This window comes from Nothobranchius furzeri, chromosome 15 (assembly GCF_043380555.1).
Source record: "Nothobranchius furzeri strain GRZ-AD chromosome 15, NfurGRZ-RIMD1, whole genome shotgun sequence".
Lineage (NCBI taxonomy): Eukaryota > Metazoa > Chordata > Actinopteri > Cyprinodontiformes > Nothobranchiidae > Nothobranchius > Nothobranchius furzeri.
In genome coordinates, this window is record NC_091755.1 from 47639442 (window position 1) to 47663336 (window position 23895).

General features: G+C 47.5%; 3 protein-coding genes across 5 annotated transcripts in view; 1 reads left to right on the top strand and 2 right to left on the bottom strand.

Moving 5' to 3' along the window:
- LOC107391406 (uncharacterized) overlaps positions 1 to 1866 on the bottom strand; it is a 44714-nt gene extending 42848 nt beyond the window's left edge. The window contains exon 1 of one of the 3 annotated variants that reach the window (XM_054746225.2): positions 1812 to 1866. In XM_054746225.2, coding sequence (XP_054602200.2) covers positions 1812 to 1837 — 26 coding nt within the window. In that variant the 5' untranslated portion in view covers positions 1838 to 1866. The other 2 variants (XM_054746224.2, XM_054746227.2) reach the window with 2 other exon arrangements.
- Positions 1867 to 4962: 3096 nt separating this feature from the next.
- Positions 4963 to 7249, top strand: tsr2 (TSR2 ribosome maturation factor). The gene is made up of 5 exons (XM_015941576.3): positions 4963 to 5058; positions 5886 to 5976; positions 6103 to 6194; positions 6271 to 6426; positions 6870 to 7249. The coding sequence occupies exons 1-5, from the start codon at positions 4981 to 4983 to the stop codon at positions 6966 to 6968; spliced, it is 516 nt and encodes a 171-aa protein (XP_015797062.3). The 5' UTR covers positions 4963 to 4980; the 3' UTR covers positions 6969 to 7249.
- A 2064-nt stretch (positions 7250 to 9313) lies between these two features.
- srpk3 (SRSF protein kinase 3) overlaps positions 9314 to 23895 on the bottom strand; it is a 36275-nt gene continuing 21693 nt past the window's right edge. The window contains exons 13-17 of the mRNA XM_054746221.2: positions 11626 to 11723; positions 11437 to 11544; positions 9992 to 10061; positions 9819 to 9911; positions 9314 to 9724 (exon numbers count right to left, since the gene is read on the bottom strand). Of these exons, the coding sequence (XP_054602196.2) occupies positions 9540 to 9724; positions 9819 to 9911; positions 9992 to 10061; positions 11437 to 11544; positions 11626 to 11723 (554 nt within the window). The 3' untranslated portion in view covers positions 9314 to 9539. The remainder of the gene's footprint in view (positions 9725 to 9818; positions 9912 to 9991; positions 10062 to 11436; positions 11545 to 11625; positions 11724 to 23895) is intronic.

A 23895-nucleotide genomic window follows, 5' to 3' on the forward strand; every position in this document is an offset into this window, starting at 1 on the left:
CTCCCCGAACGTTTATCAGTTTCAGAAAGCCATATCTTAACATCCTCCATAAACCCTTTATTGTATTTAGCGATGCTTGAGAACCATGTATTTTGTTTATTTTTCTCATCAAATGAGATTAGAGAAAGTAAAGATTCATGCAAAGCACTGGCATGCTCAAATAGGTGTGTTAACTCATCAAACTGTTTTTTGACTTGTGAATGATTTGTATCATCTTTCATTAGCTCTTTAAGAGATGTAATGAGACTTTTCATTTTATTTACATGCCTTTTCCGATCTGTTTGGATGGTTTCAACTTTGTTTGCAAGGGCTTTCTCAGTGAGAGAAATTAATCTTTTATCCTTTTCAATTTTTCCAGCAACAGATGCCTGTGATCCACTCATTTTAAGCATTCAACATCAGCAGCATTCCAAATCCAAAACAAAGGCAACAGGAAATCCTTCAAACTCAGTTGAACGCCTGCAGAGCCACAGCACACACATACACCATGTCCAAGAGCAAACGCAGCGGTGGGCGTGTCACAAAAACATCCTCAAATGATCAGAATCCACACTGCGTTCCAACAAGCAATACGCAGCACAAAACACGGTTTACATACCACCGTCGTCTCCTCCTTATCTGTCAGACGAGCCGCTTTAATGGGTGAAGTGGCGGCGGTGTGTGGGCTTGCGTCGGCGTTTATTCAGCGCAGATTGCGGGCAGCTCCATTGCCGTCCCACGCAGTCTTTTTTTTTGCTGACAAATATTGGCGACTGTCAAGCCTTTGAGTCGCCGAGCAGCTGAATAGGGGAATAATGTTGACGCGCCCGCTGTTCCACTCCGAAGTCAAAGTTCCAGGTTAAAAATTCCTTTATTTGTTATTAAAGCCTTAAAATCCGTTGAAAAACAGTGATAAATAAAAAACATTCTAAGCTTGAGCGGTCAGCAAAAAGTTGACTTCCCCCATCACCCACTCATTCTCCCATTCCATCACCTGCACAGGTGATAGCAATCACTATTATTATTACCGACACCATGTGACCCAAGGCAACGCCTATCCACAACAAGCACCTTGGACAACACACTTGCCATAGCAATAGGCTTGTAGTTATCAATACAGGCGATTTGACCAGTTTTCTCTTTGACTATAGGGACTAAGAGAACAGATAACATATGGTCAGGCAAGATTCCATGCTTCAAAAAGCCGGTAAAGCACAATGAGAGTAACACCTGAGCTCTACAGCTAGCATACTTCATGTGCTCTGCTGATAGTTGATGAGGGCCGCAAGCTTTGTTTAATGACATTTTCTCTATAGCGAGACGGACTTCATCAGCTCTGACAATCATACCATGATTGTAGTCAATGTTGCCAAGATTGAACCTTTCACTATTTACACAGTTAAAAAGTCTGCTAAAGTGATTCCTCCAGGCTTCTACAATGTTCTTATCTCCTGAAACCCCATTTATAGATGCGGGTAGCAGCTGCTTACTGATACAGGAGCGTTTTAACTCCTTCCAGAACTCCGACACATTATTATTCTTTAGTTTGTTCGCTAAGGAGTTTGCCCGCATCGTTTGCTCATTCCTTTTAATATAGCGAACAGCATTCTTGAACTTAACTTTCTTATTAGACTCCGAATTTTTGTTTACCAGCAGCTGCCTAGGCTTTATAGGCGGCAGAATAAAATATGACTTGGGTGGGTTGGAGACGACGGGTTCTGCGGGGCTTAAAAGGAGGACGGAATATAAAAAAGACTTACAGTTTGTCCGCTCCGCTCCCCTCGGCGGCCATTTTTATTTAAGTAAATCAATTTTTATTAAAAAAAACTCACAACATCTCCGTTGCACACCGCCCCATCTAGCCACAAACACCGCGAGATTTGGGACTAGGCACAAGTAAGTAGAAAGGGCGGCGTAGATATCGCGAGAGCTGTTCTCAATGACGATAAGATCAAGGCGTTCAGGTTCAGCTCGGAAACTGTTAAACAAGTTTTGATCGTTGATAATAATAATAATAATAATAATAATAATAATAATAATAATAATAATAATAATAATAATAATAATACATTTTATTTAAAAGCGCCTTTCAGGACACCCAAGGTCACTTTACACAAAACAAAATGCAATAAAACAATAATAAAACCCAAAGAAGAAAAAAAAACAGAGAGAAACAGTTCAATAAAATCAGAGGTTGTAGGCAGATTTAAACATATGTGTTTTGAGTTTTGTTTTGAAAAGGGTAAAACTGTCGATGTTCCTGATGTCTGGGGGAAGTGAGTTCCAGAGTCCAGGAGCAGAGCGGCTGAAAGCTCTGCTCCCCATGGTAGCGAGACGGGCAGAGGGAACCGCGAGATGAATGGAAGAAGAAGATCTGAGAGAACGGGATGGGGTGTGAATACTTATAAGGTCTGAGATATATGGAGGAGAGAGGTTGTGGATTGCTTTGAAGGTATGAAGGAGAATTTTGAAGATGGACCTGAATTTAACTGGGAGCCAGTGAAGCTGCTGGAGAACCGGGGTGATGTGGTGAAAGGAAGGGGTTCTGGTGATAAATACGGGCTGCCGAATTCTGGACCAGTTGCAGTTTATGAAGGAGTTTGTTGGGGAGACCATAAAGAAGTGATGTTAATTTTAATCATAAGACACAAGAGCACGAGATTACATTTGTGTGATAGTTAGCTGAAAGGTTTATAATAAAATGTTAAAGTTTCAAGATAACGTTAATCATATCAGAATTTCTATGAAAATGAAAGCACCATGTCTACAGTAGCATTCGCTTTCTTATTGTTTTCCCGTTTCTCTTTATAGTTTATTATTCTGCTTCTGTACGTTATTTGGCATTTAACTTCTTCCACAATTCTTCAGCTACTTACACAATTTTGGTATCAAAACGTTCAGCTTATACCAACTATGATTTTTGGTATTGAAATACTTTATACTTTTTGAGGCATTCAGCTTTTTATGCTATTTTTCCCCCGTTGAAATGAATGGAACTGCTCAATTTTCAGTAAAATCCTATCACGTTTTTGACCTTTACTCTGATAGGTTAACCTTAATCTAGAGACTTCATTCAAGGTTCAACAAACTCACAAGACGTTCGGCTATTACTGGTTACAATTTTTTTTATATCTTCCCAGGTTTTTCTAAAATCACAGGTAGAAGTTGAGGTACGGCTTGAGATTTTCAGAAAAATTCACAAAAATTATAATGGGCAAAGATAGGAGCGGTGACCCTCCCTTGCTCCATTTCTGGCATTGTAATTGTACAGATAACCACCAAAGCCTTCTGCTGCTCACACTTTTTGAATTTTTCAGTTCGGTGCAGCAGTTTATGAAAGTGATGAGACATTTCAGAGGTCTGAAATGACATTTGATGCAGCTGAGAAACTGCATGAGTCATGAACACCTTGAAACAAAAATTTCCTCTGAACATATCTTTTATAGTACACTAATGATTTTCTCAAACTCAGTAGGTTTTTTGTCAGCCTTGAAGTACTGTCTCTGGTTTACCTGTAGGCAGGGGTGGACTGTCCTATCTGGCATTCTGGCCCTGTCCCGGTGGGCCTCTCAGCCAAGTGGGCCACTTGCCCATGGGCCGCCCCAAACCAAGCCCCCACCCCGTCTCACATGCGGTTATAGAGACAAGTCCGCGAGCAGCACACAAAACACCCCGTCCCTCCCCCACATTTGGCGGGATAGACGAGTCGCAAGCAGCAACCTCCCCTGTCGAGGGCCGATGGTTCATTAAAACCCCAGGGCCAAATTTTGGTCCCAGTCCACCCCTGTAGGCCTGCAGCTAAACCATAATCCCGGTATTACGGTTTTTAAGCTATGAGCCTCAGGAGGAGGACTGTGCCAGCTTTCCTCTATTGTAAAGAAGGCTTGTGTGGCTGACAAACAGCTGAAATGTTCTCCTCATATCTTCTAGAACAGCGGTTCCCAAACTAATTTGGCCATGCATTCCCCTATGTCCCGACCATGTCAATGCACCCCCCAGCCCCCACACCAGGGGGTCGTTCCCGCGTACAAACCAAAACGCCCCTTTTAGCGGCTGGCCGGATGATACACTATGGGAGGAGTTTCTGTGAACCGAATGATGTCATTTATGTATAAAATAATTATTAATAAGAATAAAATACTGATTAGAATTTAGGTGTGCTTATCTTTTTCTACAGTAGGCCTACCAAACTCAATCCACGAAGGGATTGTTTAAATGAATGTTAGCCTCTCCTTGAGAGACTTCCACATATTTAAAATTCTATCACAGAAAAGATTTTTAGTTGATTAATCTCTGTTGACATAAGTGACAGAAACTACATCAAATTTAAACTCAGCAGCCTTTGTAAACTGATTCTATACAAATTACTATTTGAAATTGATTTCAGAGCAGGTGAATTTATAGCCTAGTGAACTAGACCAACTTCTTGCTTTATGTTTATGTATTTAGCAGACGCTTTTGTCCAAAGCGACTTACAAGTGATAATCGGCATATTGCCCTTGAGGCTAACAACAACAATAACAACAACATTGACATCAATCATGGAGAGGAGGGAACAAGGAGTGGACAGTAGAGAGGGGGGACGGGTGCAGGCAAGGTGCTAGTTAAGAAGATGCTCTCTGAAGAGCAGGGTCTTCAGGAGTTTCTTGAAACTTTGCAAAGTTTGGTCTAGGAACGCTCCACTGGAACCTCTGCAGCCCCTAACAGCATTCTGGCTGGCCAATCACAGCCCTCTAGAGGGGTTTCAAACACATAAATAATACATTTATTTAGTCTGGCTTGCCAGGCTAGTGAGTTTATGGAAGATTAGGGGTATTATTATTTTTATTTACCACATTTTGTATTTAAACTTTTCATCAATTATTAATCAGAAAACCTCCGGCTCTCCTCTCCTGGACCTGCAGGCTTTACAGAACCAGCTCTAGTGCCCGGATCTGAACTCCGATCATGAGCTGTTGCTTTTGTCTGATTACCGATTTCATCGACCCGGTTACAACTAGCATGGCGACATCTAAGGCGTCACGTGAGCTACTTACAGACGGAATTCGGGCGGTTCTTCACACATGGCCGGTTTTACAGGTGAGCTTCGGAACCAGGTCCACCTGAGACGGACAGGTGGTTTCACAGAAATACAAACATGTGACGTTTAGACGGACAGAGACATGATCTGCGGAAGCTAACAGACCGATGCTAACAGGTTCACGTGTTTTTATTTAGGCTTTTATGGTTTTTGAAAAAAATCTTGGACTTCAGTGCAGATGTGATTCTGGTTCTGGTTCGTCCGAACTCCCTCTAGACGGACCGGTTTGATTTAAAGTTCTGACACGACTCGGTTAGGGTTAAGTTATGGATAACACACACTCAACACTGTAGCCACAGCTGCCCCGGGCATGCTACAGGAGCCACCGGTGCCTCCGGGCGGCCACCAATAGCAAGGCTTGCCCAAAGGCACAACTCACACTGATGGAGCCTGGGTACGAACACCCCTGTTACCCTGGCCTGGCCTGCCAGACTCGTGTTCTGTTTAAGAAAGCGTGGATCTGGCTGGTCAGGCTACTGTTACCCACCGGTTACAGGGCGAACTCCTACCCCACGAATTTGACATGTATTTATATTGTTTTGTGGTCTTAATTATATGTATAATCGCAGTAATTATATTTATTTAGAAGATATGCAGTAATTATCTTGAATCACTTTCTAGACAAAACTTCAGCAGCTGACCAGGGTTTGGCCCACATGGGTCAGCCACGCCCACCTGCAGATAATTGGTGGAGAGAACTGCTAGTCCAAATGCTCTATTTTAGTAACCAATCAGTGTTATCAGGAAACAGCCTGATGTGACAGCATCTTCTTCAGTGCCTGTGAAGTTCTGGTGGGTCCGAGACGTAAATGTGTGTGTTTGTCAGATTGCTGTGGACAACGGCTTCGGAGGCATCTACGGCCAGCAGAAGGCCGAGTGGATGGTGGATGTCATTCAGCAGTATTTCTACGACAACAGTAGGTAACCATAGAAACAGCAGACAGAACATCTGGTCAGGTGACCTTCAACCTTTTACTTTTGAAAAGCAGCAGCTCAATTCCTGTTTGTCCCTTATGCACGTGTGTGTGTGTGTGTGTGTGTAGCTGACCTGCAGCAGTATGAGGTTGAGGACTTCCTGTCTGAGCTGATGGATCAAGAGTTCAACACCATGGTGGAGGATGGGAGTTTGCCCCAGGTATGCGCACACTTGTGACATGTCATTCGGATGCTATCTCACCTGTAGTAACCAGGTACCTCCCGGTTGTGCACAGGTGTCGCTCCATCTGCTGCAGGTGTTTGGTCTGTGGCAGCAGGGGGCGCTGCAACAGCTTCAACAGAAGGTTACCACATTAACTCAAAACAGGTCGCAGAGGGCAAAGGTCACGGCTCCACCTACTGAGTCTGATGAGAGCACTGATGAAGCTCCGGTAAGCATCACCTGTGATTGGTTTAACTTTTATCTGGTCATGTGACCACATGGATCAGCGCTTCACTTTGTAAATGTAAACATGGCTGCAGAATCAGAGCAACACCGGGTCAGAACCTGTGGACAACCAAACATCTGTTTGCTCCAGATGTTCTTTAATTGATCATTGGATGGGATTAAAGTTGAATCAAAGATCCGACTGGTTCCAGCTGGATTTAGGATCTTACAGGTCTGGTTTGAAGGTCTGCTGGAACCAGTTGGACCCAGTTACCTCTGATTGGTTCTGAACCAGAGGTCACCTGCTGTTCAGATGAGTGGGAGACAATTCATACTCATAAATCTGTCATCCAGTGGAAACAAGAGATTTAAATATTTGTTGCATCACCATGTAAAGTTACAGGTTACCATGGCAACAGTCAAATAAAAAACGACCCGTGTGTGCAGGCAATGGAGTGTGACGAGTCCACCCCATCAGGCAGCTCAACCCCTCATCCCCCACAGGACACCGAGGACAGCTGGACGCTGGTCAGGAGGAAGAAGTGAGAACATGAAGAGCAGAACTGGAACCGTATTAACTGGACTTAATGGTTCCAGCTGCTCACATCTGCAGAAACTGCATGTTCAAGCATGAGCTGCTGTGTGAAGACAAGTCCATTCAGGAATCTGGTGGAGCTTGACCAGGGGTCGACTGGAGTCGGAGCATCATGGCCGATTCACACGGGTCAGGGTTAACCTAACCAAGGCTGATGGGTAAGGGTTAACCCTAACCAACCACAAATGTTTCAGCGTGTAGAAATAAACCTTTTGGAATCCTGATGTTTAAATGATCCGTTTTATTTGCTCTGATGTCATTTTCTCATTTCAAGTCAGAATTCTCACAAGTACAGGAAATGAAAGGCTGAAATATTTCTCTTTGATGTTTCTATACGAGTTTCTGAGTGACGCAAAAAAAAAAACACCTTTATTGTAATTTTTTAGATGAGCCTCAGAGTAAAAGCAGCGTTCAACCGGCAGTCCATCAGCATCCCTGGAACTAAATAGTCTGTAGAGTACAGCAGTGTCCACATTTAGACAGAAGAGTGAAACGATCCTTTGGTTAAGGATGAAGGGTTAATCATCGTTAAACCGTGGAAGAGGACTCTTCTCGGGAGGTTCAGCGCCACGCCGGGACGGCTGGAAGGATTCAGCTGATGGGTGGTTTGGGTTTGTGGTTGGAGATGGGCTGGACTCCGACTAGAACTATTCCTAACCTGGTTAGGTTAGGGTTAACCCACCCCATGGAGTCAGGTCAGAACACGTTTTTATTTTCACAGGAAGTGTCCCACACAAGCAGATAAACACGTCACTCTACATCGTCAGTAGCTTCTCTGGAACAGAGAGGATGGGTTGTCTTAAGGCACTTAAGTAAGAAAAAGGTAAACACAGGTGAGACAGGATTATTCAGTAAAGCGGTTTGTTTCAGCTGCAGACCCGTCCTCACCACCAGGGGGCTCCAGCAGTCTGATCAATAATCACATTAGGAAGTAATCAGGAGGTAAATACTGATGCTACTTAATGAAGGGTATTACAGTTCTTCAGTTGTCCAATCAGAGCAGTCAAAACCGACGAGTCACAAGACTCAGCTCGTTCCCACGTGATCCTTTAATCTGCTTCCCACACAGATTAGTGAAATCAATCACCTGTGTCTGGTCTCTGTGCCAGGGACGTAAAAGTCTGAGGAAATGTGGCGATTTCATTCAGATGGAAGTCGCATTTATAAACATCACAAACGTCAGACAGGTGAGTCGAAATCAGGTGCGTCTATATCAGTCACAGGTGTGTGTAGATCAGTCAGACAGGTGCGTAAAGATCAGTCAGACAGGTGCGTGTAGATCAGTCTGACAGGTGCGTGTAAACCAGTCAGACAGGTGCATGTAGATCAGTCAGACAGGTGCGTGTAAATCAGTCAGACAGGTGCGTGTAGATCAGTCTGACAGGTGCATGTAGATCAGTCAGACAGGTGCGTGTAGATCAGTCTGACAGGTGCGTGTAGATCAGTCTGACAGGTGCGTGTTAATCAGTCTGACAGGTGCGTGTAGATCAGTCTGACAGGTGCGTGTTAATCAGTCAGACAGGTGCGTGTAGATCAGTCAGACAGGTGCGTGTAGATCAGTCTGACAGGTGCGTGTAGATCAGTCTGACAGGTGCGTGTAGATCAGTCTGACAGGTGCGTGTTAATCAGTCAGACAGGTGCGTGTAAATCAGTCAGACAGGTGCGTGTAGATCAGTCAGACAGGTGCGTGTAGATCAGTCAGACAGGTGCGTGTAGATCAGTCTGACAGGTGCGTGTTAATCAGTCAGACAGGTGCGTGTAGATCAGTCAGACAGGTGCGTGTAGATCAGTCTGACAGGTGCGTGTTAATCAGTCAGACAGGTGCGTGTAAATCAGTCAGACAGGTGCGTGTAGATCAGTCAGGTGCGTGTAGATCAGTCTGACAGGTGCGTGTAAATCAGTCAGACAGGTGCGTGTTAATCAGTCAGACAGGTGCGTGTAGATCAGTCAGACAGGTGCGTGTAGATCAGTCTGACAGGTGCGTGTTAATCAGTCAGACAGGTGCATGTAGATCAGTCAGACAGGTGCGTGTAAATCAGACAGGTGCGTGTAGATCAATCTGACAGGTGCGTGAAAATCAGTCAGACAGGTGCGTGTAGATCAGTCTGACAGGTGCGTGTTATCAGTCAGACAGGTGCGTGTAGATCAGTCAGACAGGTGCGTGTAGATCAGTCAGGTGCGTGTAGATCAGTCTGACAGGTGCGTGTAAATCAGTCAGACAGGTGCGTGTAGATCAGTCAGACAGGTGCGTGTAAATCAGTCAGACAGGTGTGCGTCTATCAGTCAGACAGGTGCGTGTAAATCAGTCAGACAGGTGCGTGTAGATCAGACAGATGAGTGTAAATCAGTCAGACAGGTGCGTGTAGATCAGTCTGACAGGTGCGTGTAGATCAGTCAGACAGGTGTGCGTCTATCAGTAAGACAGGTGCGTGTAGATCAGACAGATGAGTGTAAATAAGTCAAGACAGGTGCGTTGATGATTTCCAATATTACTAAAATCAGCCCGCGGCTGTGCACGTGGATCACGTGCACAACCAGGCGTGCTGGAGGCATTGCGCCGCTGTTGCTCTGTGATCCGGCTCCAAATCCAACATGGTGAGCAGGAAGTCGCTAAACTGTGCCGCTTGGTCCAGAGGCCACTCATACTTTTCCAGCAGGACCTCGAACAGACCCCAGGGTTTCAGGTTGGAGATGTGACGCAAGTCACCTGGTGAAGGTACACAGGTAAACATGATCACAACCACTTGCTGAGCTGGACTATGAGGTCGGGTAAAAACCAACACAACTTTAGACGGTTTTACCTCTCCTGCTGAAGTACTCTCTGGAATACCTGCCAGACAAAACAAAGGGCAAAGGGACGGGGCCAAGCAGCTCGATGATGTGAGCGATGTGGTCTGAAAGCACGATAAAAACACATGAAGACTGCATGTTCCTGTGAAAACACAGAACTGTAGAGTGTGTTCAGAACCCTAACCTTCGTCCCTGGTGTAGTCTTCTCCTGAGTGAGGCTCAAACAGATAATCTCCTGTCGCCAGCTCAAAAGCCTGAAACACCAAAGAGCAGGGATGTGGATCTCCACCTCGGAGGCCGATTCGATTCATATCTCGATTAACAATATGGCAAAACCCCGAGCCGATACGATTCACCCCTGCTCACAATTCGTTGATTTGAGAACGATTTTTGATTCGGTCCAATTCGAAACGATTCAACACGTTAAGAAGAATTTACAAGCCCACGTCTGGGTTTGAAAGATTCTCACAATGCTGCTCCCTCTTTGTGAAGGACGTATTTGATCCTCTATGGTTTTATCAGTTCATTCAACGTGAACACTTCTTCAGTGATATTTACACAAGGTTTAGACGGTCTCTACTTAGAAAAATAAACCAACAGAATCAGGAAATTTATTAGCATTCATCTTATAATTATCAGGAATTGTTATGAAACACTGTAAGCATCTGAACGTCATTTTCAAATACTGTAATGATCCATAAGGGCTATCGAGAGCTGCTGTAGCCTAAAGTTGCTGTTCCTTTAAGAGAAGCGTGGCTGCTGGAGATGCGAGTTTACCTCAGCTGTTTATTGGACTTCTCTGAACCGCAGTTAAGGGCAAAATGTCTTTCCACCTGGAGTTTTTTAGTTCTGCACTAACGTTACAATAATCAGGAATTATCTTAAGTGACCTCACACAAAGCTTCAGGTGTGCAGAGCAACAAGTCTGCTCTTAAACCAGAGACCGTGTCATAGAGGAGTTTATTTTATTTTGGCAAGTTGAGACAGGAAGCACGTATGTTGGTTAATATTCTCCTGCTGCGGCTGCGTAGTGCACAGCACCTGGCTTTTGCTGCGAGATGTGGCGTTCAATGCTCCTCAGGAAAATGAAGACATGGCGGTTAAACTAAGAAGTAACGGATGTAGCCATGATTTTTACCGACGAGAGACCGGATGTGATACGGCCGTCAGTTGTAACCGATGCACACTGAAGGTACCGGTGCAGTCGCGTCACTAACGTCGTTAATGCACCACCGGTTCCGATCGGTGAAGCCCCCACCAAAGAGCAGACAACTTCACCTCGGACCAACCGAAGAGTGGACAAAAGTTTGGACATGTCCAGAGGGGAGACAATGATTATGGTGAAACAGCTCGCTGAGACAAAATCGTCCTCCAAAACCTAAAAACGGCAAAGCTGAGTGTATAGATGTAGTCGGAGACGGAGAAGCAGCAAGCTAGCAGGAGCAGCGTCTGCTGGTTGTTTAGAATATAAACATTCCTGAAAATATATCAATAATTTAAAGTTAATATAAGGTTATGTTGTAAAGAAGTAGTTGAAAGCAACCATTAGAAAAAAGCTGCATCAACTAACAAAACTAACGATGGCCGCGCTCCTACCGTGCGTGCATGTGTCATGGTGCATGCGTATACCATGCAGGCGGTGCTCCAGATGTCTGCTGGCGGCCCGTAATCTGCTCCAATCAGAACTTCTAGGGCTCGGTACTGCCTCGTTTGAATGTCCTCGGTGAAATGCTTGTGCTAATTGAGAAACAGACAGGCGAGATTTTGATTGGTCACATGTGAAGGTAAGCAGTAAATGAGAAAGAGAAGGAATCTCACCACCCAGCAAGCATTTCCCAAGTCCGCAATCTTCACTTGAATTCGGTCAGCGTTCTGAGGCTCCAGAGGGTTAACCATAAAGTCTGAGGCACCGAACACTGGAGACACAATGGAGACATTCAGTCCGACTCGTCCCCAACTCAACCGTAACAGTTCAGTCTGACTCGTCCCCAACTCAACCGTAACAATTCAGTCTGACTCGTCCCCAACTCAACCGTAACAATTCAGTCCGACTTGTCCCCAACTCAACCGTAACAGTTCAGTCTGACTCGTCCCCAACTCAACCGTAACAATTCAGTCTGACTCGTCCCCAACTCAACCGTAACAATTCAGTCCGACTTGTCCCCAACTCAACCGTAACAGTTCAGTCCGACTCGTCCCCAACTCAACCGTAACAGTTCAGTCCGACTCGTCCCCAACTCAACCGTAACAATTCAGTCTGACTCGTCCCCAACTCAACCGTAACAATTCAGTCCAACTCGTCCCCAACTCAACCGTAACAGTTCAGTCTGACTCGTCCCCAACTCAACCGTAACAGTTCAGTCTGACTCGTCCCCAACTCAACCGTAACAATTCAGTCCGACTTGTCCCCAACTCAACCGTAACAGTTCAGTCTGACTCGTCCCCAACTCAACCGTAACAGTTCAGTCCGACTCGTCCCCAACTCAACCGTAACAGTTCAGTCCGACTCGTCCCCAACTCAACCGTAACAATTCAGTCTGACTCGTCCCCAACTCAACCGTAACAATTCAGTCCAACTCGTCCCCAACTCAACCGTAACAATTCAGTCTGACTCGTCCCCAACTCAACCGTAACAATTCAGTCCGACTCGTCCCCAACTCAACCGTAACAATTCAGTCCGACTCGTCCCCAACTCAACCGTAACAATTCAGTCCGACTTGTCCCCAACTCAACCGTAACAATTCAGTCCGACTCGTCCCCAACTCAACCGTAACAATTCAGTCCGACTCGTCCCCAACTCAACCGTAACAATTCAGTCTGACTCGTCCCCAACTCAACCGTAACAATTCCGTCCGACTTGTCCCCAACTCAACCGTAACAATTCAGTCTGACTCGTCCCCAACTCAACCGTAACAGTTCAGTCCGACTCGTCCCCAACTCAACCGTAACAATTCAGTCTGACTCGTCCCCAACTCAACCGGAACAATTCAGTCTGACTCGTCCCCAACTCAACCGTAACAATTCAGTCCTACTCGTCCCCAACTCAACCGTAACAATTCAGTCCGAATCGTCACCAACTCAACCGTAACAGTTCAGTCCGACTCGTCACCAACTCAACCGTAACAATTCAGTCCGACTCATCCCCAACTCAACCGTAACAATTCAGTCTGACATGTCCCCAACTCAACCGTAACAATTCAGTCTGACATGTCCCCAACTCAACCGTAACAATTCAGTCCGACTCGTCCCCAACTCAACCGTAACAATTCAGTCCGACTCGTCCCCAACTCAACCGTAACAATTCAGTCCGACTCGTCACCAACTCAAACGTAACAATTCAGTCCGACTCGTCCCCAACTCAACCGTAACAATTCAGTCCGACTCGTCCCCAACTCAACCGTAACAATTCAGTCCGACTCGTCCCCAACTCAACCGTAACAATTCAGTCCGACTCGTCCCCAACTCAAACGTAGAACTTCAGTCCGACTCGTCCCCAACTCAAACGTAGAACTTCAGTCCGACTCGTCCCCAACTCAAACGTAGAACTTCAGTCCGACTCGTCCCCAACTCAGCCGTAACAGTTCAGTCCGACTCGTCCCCAACTCAACCGTAACAATTCAGTCCGACTCGTCCCCAACTCAACCGTAACAGTTCAGTCCGACTTGTCCCCAACTCAACCGTAAAAATACAGTCCGACTTGTCCCCAACTCAACCGTAACAATTCAGTCCGACTCGTCCCCAACTCAAACGTAGAACTTCAGTCCGACTCGTCCCCAACTCAACCGTAACAATTCAGTCCGACTCGTCCCCAACTCAACCGTAACAATTCAGTCTGACTCGTCCCCAACTCAACCGTAACAATTCAGTCTGACTCGTCCCCAACTCAACCGTAACAATTCAGTCTGACTCGTCCCCAACTCAACCGTAACAATTCAGTCTGACTCGTCCCCAACTCAACCGTAACAATTCAGTCCGAATCGTCCCCAACTCAACCGTAACAATTCAGTCCGACTCGTCCCCAACTCAACCGTAACAGTTCAGTCCGACTCATCCCCAACTCAACCATAACAGTTCAGTCCAACTCATCCCCAACTCAACCGTAACAATTCAGTCCGACTTGTCCCCAACTCAACCGTAACAGTTCAGTCCGACTCGTCCCCAACTCAACCGTAACAATTCAGTCCGACTCGTCACCAACTCAACCGTAACAATTCAGTCCGACTCGTCCCCAACTCAACCGTAACAATGCAGTCCGACTCGTCCCCAACTCAACCGTAACAATTCAGTCCGACTCGTCCCCAACTCAAACGTAGAACTTCAGTCTGACTCGTCCCCAACTCAAACTTAGAACTTCAGTCCGACTCGTCCCCAACTCAAACGTAGAACTTCAGTCCGACTCGTCCCCAACTCAACCGTAACAGTTCAGTCCGACTCGTCCCCAACTCAACCGTAACAATTCAGTCCGACTCGTCCCCAACTCAACCGTAACAGTTCAGTCCGACTTGTCCCCAACTCAACCGTAAAAATACAGTCCGACTTGTCCCCAACTCAACCGTAACAATTCAGTCCGACTCGTCCCCAACTCAAACGTAGAACTTCAGTCCGACTCGTCCCCAACTCAACCGTAACAATTCAGTCCGACTCGTCCCCAACTCAACCGTAACAATTCAGTCTGACTCGTCCCCAACTCAACCGTAACAATTCAGTCTGACTCGTCCCCAACTCAACCGTAACAATTCAGTCTGACTCGTCCCCAACTCAACCGTAACAATTCAGTCCGACTCGTCCCCAACTCAACCGTAACAATTCAGTCCGAATCGTCCCCAACTCAACCGTAACGATTCAGTCCGACTCGTCCCCAACTCAACCGTAACAGTTCAGTCCGACTCATCCCCAACTCAACCGTAACAGTTCAGTCCAACTCATCCCCAACTCAACCGTAACAATTCAGTCCGACTCGTCACCAACTCAACCGTAACAATTCAGTCCGACTCGTCCCCAACTCAACCGTAACAATTCAGTCCGACTCGTCCCCAACTCAACCGTAACAGTTCAGTCCGACTCATCCCCAACTCAACCGTAACAGTTCAGTCCAACTCATCCAACTCAACCGTAACAATTCAGTCCGACTCGTCACCAACTCAACCGTAACAATTCAGTCTGACTCGTCCCCAACTCAAACGTAACAATTCAGTCCGACTCGTCCCCAACTCAACCGTAACAATTCAGTCCGACTCGTCCCCAACTCAAACGTAGAACTTCAGTCCGACTCGTCCCCAACTCAAACGTAGAACTTCAGTCCGACTCGTCCCCAACTCAACCGTAACAATTCAGTCCGACTCGTCCCCAACTCAACCGTAACAATTCAGTCCGACTCGTCCCCAACTCAAACGTAGAACTTCAGTCCGACTCGTCCCCAACTCAAACGTAGAACTTCAGTCCGACTCGTCCCCAACTCAAACGTAGAACTTCAGTCCAACTCATCCCCAACTCAATCGTAACAATTCAGTCCAACTCATCCCCAACTCAACCGTAACAATTCAGTCCGACTCGTCCCCAACTCAACCGTAACAATTCAGTCCGACTCGTCCCCAACTCAACCGTAACAGTTCAGTCCGACTCGTCCCCAGCTCAACCGTAACAATTCAGTCTGACTCGTCCCCAACTCAACCGTAACATTTCAGTCTGACTCGTGCCCAACTCAACCGTAACAATTCAGTCTGACTCGTCCCCAACTCAACCGTAACAATTCAGTCTGACTCGTCCCCAACTCAACCGTAACAATTCAGTCCGACTCGTCCCCAACTCAACCGTAACAATTCAGTCCGACTCGTCCCCAACTCGACCGTAACAGTTCAGTCCGACTCGTCCCCAACTCAACCGTAACAATTCAGTCCGACTCGTCCCCAACTCGACCGTAACAATTCAGTCCGACTCGTCACCAACTCAACCGTAACAGTTCAGTCTGACTCGTCACCAACTCAACCGTAACAATTCAGTCCAACTCATCCCCAAATCAACCGTAACAATTCAGTCCAACTCATCCCCAAATCAACCGTAACAATTCAGTCTGACTCGTCCCCAACTCAACCGTAACAATTCAGTCTGACTCGTCTCCAACTCAACCGTAACAATTCAGTCCGACTCGTCCCCAACTCAACCGTAACAATTCAGTCCGACTCGTCCCCAACTCAACCGTAACAATTCAGTCCGACTTGTCCCCAACTCAACCGTAACAATTCAGTCCGACTCGTCCCCAACTCAACCGTAACAATTCAGTCCGACTCGTCCCCAACTCAACCGTAACAATTCAGTCTGACTCGTCCCCAACTCAACCGTAACAATTCCGTCCGACTTGTCCCCAACTCAACCGTAACAATTCAGTCTGACTCGTCCCCAACTCAACCGTAACAGTTCAGTCCGACTCGTCCCCAACTCAACCGTAACAATTCAGTCTGACTCGTCCCCAACTCAACCGGAACAATTCAGTCTGACTCGTCCCCAACTCAACCGTAACAATTCAGTCCTACTCGTCCCCAACTCAACCGTAACAATTCAGTCCGAATCGTCACCAACTCAACCGTAACAGTTCAGTCCGACTCGTCACCAACTCAACCGTAACAATTCAGTCCGACTCATCCCCAACTCAACCGTAACAATTCAGTCTGACATGTCCCCAACTCAACCGTAACAATTCAGTCTGACATGTCCCCAACTCAACCGTAACAATTCAGTCCGACTCGTCCCCAACTCAACCGTAACAATTCAGTCCGACTCGTCACCAACTCAACCGTAACAATTCAGTCCGACTCGTCCCCAACTCAACCGTAACAATTCAGTCCGACTCGTCCCCAACTCAACCGTAACAATTCAGTCCGACTCGTCCCCAACTCAACCGTAACAATTCAGTCCGACTCGTCCCCAACTCAAACGTAGAACTTCAGTCCGACTCGTCCCCAACTCAAACGTAGAACTTCAGTCCGACTCGTCCCCAACTCAAACGTAGAACTTCAGTCCGACTCGTCCCCAACTCAGCCGTAACAGTTCAGTCCGACTCGTCCCCAACTCAACCGTAACAATTCAGTCCGACTCGTCCCCAACTCAACCGTAACAGTTCAGTCCGACTTGTCCCCAACTCAACCGTAAAAATACAGTCCGACTTGTCCCCAACTCAACCGTAACAATTCAGTCCGACTCGTCCCCAACTCAAACGTAGAACTTCAGTCCGACTCGTCCCCAACTCAACCGTAACAATTCAGTCCGACTCGTCCCCAACTCAACCGTAACAATTCAGTCTGACTCGTCCCCAACTCAACCGTAACAATTCAGTCTGACTCGTCCCCAACTCAACCGTAACAATTCAGTCTGACTCGTCCCCAACTCAACCGTAACAATTCAGTCCGAATCGTCCCCAACTCAACCGTAACAATTCAGTCCGACTCGTCCCCAACTCAACCGTAACAGTTCAGTCCGACTCATCCCCAACTCAACCGTAACAGTTCAGTCCAACTCATCCCCAACTCAACCGTAACAATTCAGTCCGACTTGTCCCCAACTCAACCGTAACAGTTCAGTCCGACTCGTCCCCAACTCAACCGTAACAATTCAGTCCGACTCGTCACCAACTCAACCGTAACAATTCAGTCCGACTCGTCCCCAACTCAACCGTAACAATTCAGTCCGACTCGTCCCCAACTCAACCGTAACAATTCAGTCCGACTCGTCCCCAACTCAAACGTAGAACTTCAGTCTGACTCGTCCCCAACTCAAACTTAGAACTTCAGTCCGACTCGTCCCCAACTCAAACGTAGAACTTCAGTCCGACTCGTCCCCAACTCAACCGTAACAGTTCAGTCCGACTCGTCCCCAACTCAACCGTAACAATTCAGTCCGACTCGTCCCCAACTCAACCGTAACAGTTCAGTCCGACTTGTCCCCAACTCAACCGTAAAAATACAGTCCGACTTGTCCCCAACTCAACCGTAACAATTCAGTCCGACTCGTCCCCAACTCAAACGTAGAACTTCAGTCCGACTCGTCCCCAACTCAACCGTAACAATTCAGTCCGACTCGTCCCCAACTCAACCGTAACAATTCAGTCTGACTCGTCCCCAACTCAACCGTAACAATTCAGTCTGACTCGTCCCCAACTCAACCGTAACAATTCAGTCTGACTCGTCCCCAACTCAACCGTAACAATTCAGTCCGACTCGTCCCCAACTCAACCGTAACAATTCAGTCCGAATCGTCCCCAACTCAACCGTAACGATTCAGTCCGACTCGTCCCCAACTCAACCGTAACAGTTCAGTCCGACTCATCCCCAACTCAACCGTAACAGTTCAGTCCAACTCATCCCCAACTCAACCGTAACAATTCAGTCCGACTCGTCACCAACTCAACCGTAACAATTCAGTCCGACTCGTCCCCAACTCAACCGTAACAATTCAGTCCGACTCGTCCCCAACTCAACCGTAACAGTTCAGTCCGACTCATCCCCAACTCAACCGTAACAGTTCAGTCCAACTCATCCAACTCAACCGTAACAATTCAGTCCGACTCGTCACCAACTCAACCGTAACAATTCAGTCTGACTCGTCCCCAACTCAAACGTAACAATTCAGTCCGACTCGTCCCCAACTCAACCGTAACAATTCAGTCCGACTCGTCCCCAACTCAAACGTAGAACTTCAGTCCGACTCGTCCCCAACTCAAACGTAGAACTTCAGTCCGACTCGTCCCCAACTCAACCGTAACAATTCAGTCCGACTCGTCCCCAACTCAACCGTAACAATTCAGTCCGACTCGTCCCCAACTCAAACGTAGAACTTCAGTCCGACTCGTCCCCAACTCAAACGTAGAACTTCAGTCCGACTCGTCCCCAACTCAAACGTAGAACTTCAGTCCAACTCATCCCCAACTCAATCGTAACAATTCAGTCCAACTCATCCCCAACTCAACCGTAACAATTCAGTCCGACTCGTCCCCAACTCAACCGTAACAGTTCAGTCCGACTCGTCCCCAACTCAACCGTAACAGTTCAGTCCGACTCGTCCCCAGCTCAACCGTAACAATTCAGTCTGACTCGTCCCCAACTCAACCGTAACAATTCAGTCTGACTCGTGCCCAACTCAACCGTAACAATTCAGTCTGACTCGTCCCCAACTCAACCGTAACAATTCAGTCCGACTCGTCCCCAACTCAACCGTAACAATTCAGTCCGACTCGTCCCCAACTCGACCGTAACAGTTCAGTCCGACTCGTCCCCAACTCAACCGTAACAATTCAGTCCGACTCGTCCCCAACTCAACCGTAACAATTCAGTCCGACTTGTCCCCAACTCAACCGTAACAATTCAGTCCGACTCGTCCCCAACTCAACCGTAACAATTCAGTCCGACTCGTCCCCAACTCAACCGTAACAATTCAGTCTGACTCGTCCCCAACTCAACCGTAACAATTCCGTCCGACTTGTCCCCAACTCAACCGTAACAATTCAGTCTGACTCGTCCCCAACTCAACCGTAACAGTTCAGTCCGACTCGTCCCCAACTCAACCGTAACAATTCAGTCTGACTCGTCCCCAACTCAACCGGAACAATTCAGTCTGACTCGTCCCCAACTCAACCGTAACAATTCAGTCCTACTCGTCCCCAACTCAACCGTAACAATTCAGTCCGAATCGTCACCAACTCAACCGTAACAGTTCAGTCCGACTCGTCACCAACTCAACCGTAACAATTCAGTCCGACTCATCCCCAACTCAACCGTAACAATTCAGTCCGACTCATCCCCAACTCAACCGTAACAATTCAGTCTGACATGTCCCCAACTCAACCGTAACAATTCAGTCTGACATGTCCCCAACTCAACCGTAACAATTCAGTCCGACTCGTCCCCAACTCAACCGTAACAATTCAGTCCGACTCGTCCCCAACTCAACCGTAACAATTCAGTCCGACTCGTCACCAACTCAACCGTAACAATTCAGTCCGACTCGTCCCCAACTCAACCGTAACAATTCAGTCCGACTCGTCCCCAACTCAACCGTAACAATTCAGTCCGACTCGTCCCCAACTCAACCGTAACAATTCAGTCCGACTCGTCCCCAACTCAAACGTAGAACTTCAGTCCGACTCGTCCCCAACTCAAACGTAGAACTTCAGTCCGACTCGTCCCCAACTCAAACGTAGAACTTCAGTCCGACTCGTCCCCAACTCAGCCGTAACAGTTCAGTCCGACTCGTCCCCAACTCAACCGTAACAATTCAGTCCGACTCGTCCCCAACTCAACCGTAACAGTTCAGTCCGACTTGTCCCCAACTCAACCGTAAAAATACAGTCCGACTTGTCCCCAACTCAACCGTAACAATTCAGTCCGACTCGTCCCCAACTCAAACGTAGAACTTCAGTCCGACTCGTCCCCAACTCAACCGTAACAATTCAGTCCGACTCGTCCCCAACTCAACCGTAACAATTCAGTCTGACTCGTCCCCAACTCAACCGTAACAATTCAGTCTGACTCGTCCCCAACTCAACCGTAACAATTCAGTCTGACTCGTCCCCAACTCAACCGTAACAATTCAGTCTGACTCGTCCCCAACTCAACCGTAACAATTCAGTCCGAATCGTCCCCAACTCAACCGTAACAATTCAGTCCGACTCGTCCCCAACTCAACCGTAACAGTTCAGTCCGACTCATCCCCAACTCAACCGTAACAGTTCAGTCCAACTCATCCCCAACTCAACCGTAACAATTCAGTCCGACTTGTCCCCAACTCAACCGTAACAGTTCAGTCCGACTCGTCCCCAACTCAACCGTAACAATTCAGTCCGACTCGTCACCAACTCAACCGTAACAATTCAGTCCGACTCGTCCCCAACTCAACCGTAACAATTCAGTCCGACTCGTCCCCAACTCAACCGTAACAATTCAGTCCGACTCGTCCCCAACTCAAACGTAGAACTTCAGTCTGACTCGTCCCCAACTCAAACTTAGAACTTCAGTCCGACTCGTCCCCAACTCAAACGTAGAACTTCAGTCCGACTCGTCCCCAACTCAACCGTAACAGTTCAGTCTGACTCGTCCCCAACTCAACCGTAACAATTCAGTCCGACTCGTCCCCAACTCAACCGTAACAGTTCAGTCCGACTTGTCCCCAACTCAACCGTAACAATTCAGTCCGACTCGTCCCCAACTCAAACGTAGAACTTCAGTCCGACTCGTCCCCAACTCAACCGTAACAATTCAGTCCGACTCGTCCCCAACTCAACCGTAACAATTCAGTCTGACTCGTCCCCAACTCAACCGTAACAATTCAGTCTGACTCGTCCCCAACTCAACCGTAACAATTCAGTCTGACTCGTCCCCAACTCAACCGTAACAATTCAGTCCGACTCGTCCCCAACTCAACCGTAACAATTCAGTCCGAATCGTCCCCAACTCAACCGTAACGATTCAGTCCGACTCGTCCCCAACTCAACCGTAACAGTTCAGTCCGACTCATCCCCAACTCAACCGTAACAGTTCAGTCCAACTCATCCCCAACTCAACCGTAACAATTCAGTCCGACTCGTCACCAACTCAACCGTAACAATTCAGTCCGACTCGTCCCCAACTCAACCGTAACAATTCAGTCCGACTCGTCCCCAACTCAACCGTAACAGTTCAGTCCGACTCATCCCCAACTCAACCGTAACAGTTCAGTCCAACTCATCCAACTCAACCGTAACAATTCAGTCCGACTCGTCACCAACTCAACCGTAACAATTCAGTCTGACTCGTCCCCAACTCAAACGTAACAATTCAGTCCGACTCGTCCCCAACTCAACCGTAACAATTCAGTCCGACTCGTCCCCAACTCAAACGTAGAACTTCAGTCCGACTCGTCCCCAACTCAAACGTAGAACTTCAGTCCGACTCGTCCCCAACTCAACCGTAACAATTCAGTCCGACTCGTCCCCAACTCAACCGTAACAATTCAGTCCGACTCGTCCCCAACTCAAACGTAGAACTTCAGTCCGACTCGTCCCCAACTCAAACGTAGAACTTCAGTCCGACTCGTCCCCAACTCAAACGTAGAACTTCAGTCCAACTCATCCCCAACTCAATCGTAACAATTCAGTCCAACTCATCCCCAACTCAACCGTAACAATTCAGTCCGACTCGTCCCCAACTCAACCGTAACAATTCAGTCCGACTCGTCCCCAACTCAACCGTAACAGTTCAGTCCGACTCGTCCCCAGCTCAACCGTAACAATTCAGTCTGACTCGTCCCCAACTCAACCGTAACAATTCAGTCTGACTCGTGCCCAACTCAACCGTAACAATTCAGTCTGACTCGTCCCCAACTCAACCGTAACAATTCAGTCTGACTCGTCCCCAACTCAACCGTAACAATTCAGTCCGACTCGTCCCCAACTCAACCGTAACAATTCAGTCCGACTCGTCCCCAACTCGACCGTAACAGTTCAGTCCGACTCGTCCCCAACTCAACCGTAACAATTCAGTCCGACTCGTCCCCAACTCGACCGTAACAATTCAGTCCGACTCGTCACCAACTCAACCGTAACAGTTCAGTCTGACTCGTCACCAACTCAACCGTAACAATTCAGTCCAACTCATCCCCAAATCAACCGTAACAATTCAGTCCAACTCATCCCCAAATCAACCGTAACAATTCAGTCTGACTCGTCCCCAACTCAACCGTAACAATTCAGTCTGACTCGTCTCCAACTCAACCGTAACAATTCAGTCCGACTCGTCCCCAACTCAACCGTAACAATTCAGTCCGACTCGTCCCCAACTCAACCGTAACAATTCAGTCCGACTTGTCCCCAACTCAACCGTAACAATTCAGTCCGACTCGTCCCCAACTCAACCGTAACAATTCAGTCCGACTCGTCCCCAACTCAACCGTAACAATTCAGTCTGACTCGTCCCCAACTCAACCGTAACAATTCCGTCCGACTTGTCCCCAACTCAACCGTAACAATTCAGTCTGACTCGTCCCCAACTCAACCGTAACAGTTCAGTCCGACTCGTCCCCAACTCAACCGTAACAATTCAGTCTGACTCGTCCCCAACTCAACCGGAACAATTCAGTCTGACTCGTCCCCAACTCAACCGTAACAATTCAGTCCTACTCGTCCCCAACTCAACCGTAACAATTCAGTCCGAATCGTCACCAACTCAACCGTAACAGTTCAGTCCGACTCGTCACCAACTCAACCGTAACAATTCAGTCCGACTCATCCCCAACTCAACCGTAACAATTCAGTCTGACATGTCCCCAACTCAACCGTAACAATTCAGTCTGACATGTCCCCAACTCAACCGTAACAATTCAGTCCGACTCGTCCCCAACTCAACCGTAACAATTCAGTCCGACTCGTCACCAACTCAACCGTAACAATTCAGTCCGACTCGTCCCCAACTCAACCGTAACAATTCAGTCCGACTCGTCCCCAACTCAACCGTAACAATTCAGTCCGACTCGTCCCCAACTCAACCGTAACAATTCAGTCCGACTCGTCCCCAACTCAAACGTAGAACTTCAGTCCGACTCGTCCCCAACTCAAACGTAGAACTTCAGTCCGACTCGTCCCCAACTCAAACGTAGAACTTCAGTCCGACTCGTCCCCAACTCAGCCGTAACAGTTCAGTCCGACTCGTCCCCAACTCAACCGTAACAATTCAGTCCGACTCGTCCCCAACTCAACCGTAACAGTTCAGTCCGACTTGTCCCCAACTCAACCGTAAAAATACAGTCCGACTTGTCCCCAACTCAACCGTAACAATTCAGTCCGACTCGTCCCCAACTCAAACGTAGAACTTCAGTCCGACTCGTCCCCAACTCAACCGTAACAATTCAGTCCGACTCGTCCCCAACTCAACCGTAACAATTCAGTCTGACTCGTCCCCAACTCAACCGTAACAATTCAGTCTGACTCGTCCCCAACTCAACCGTAACAATTCAGTCTGACTCGTCCCCAACTCAACCGTAACAATTCAGTCTGACTCGTCCCCAACTCAACCGTAACAATTCAGTCCGAATCGTCCCCAACTCAACCGTAACAATTCAGTCCGACTC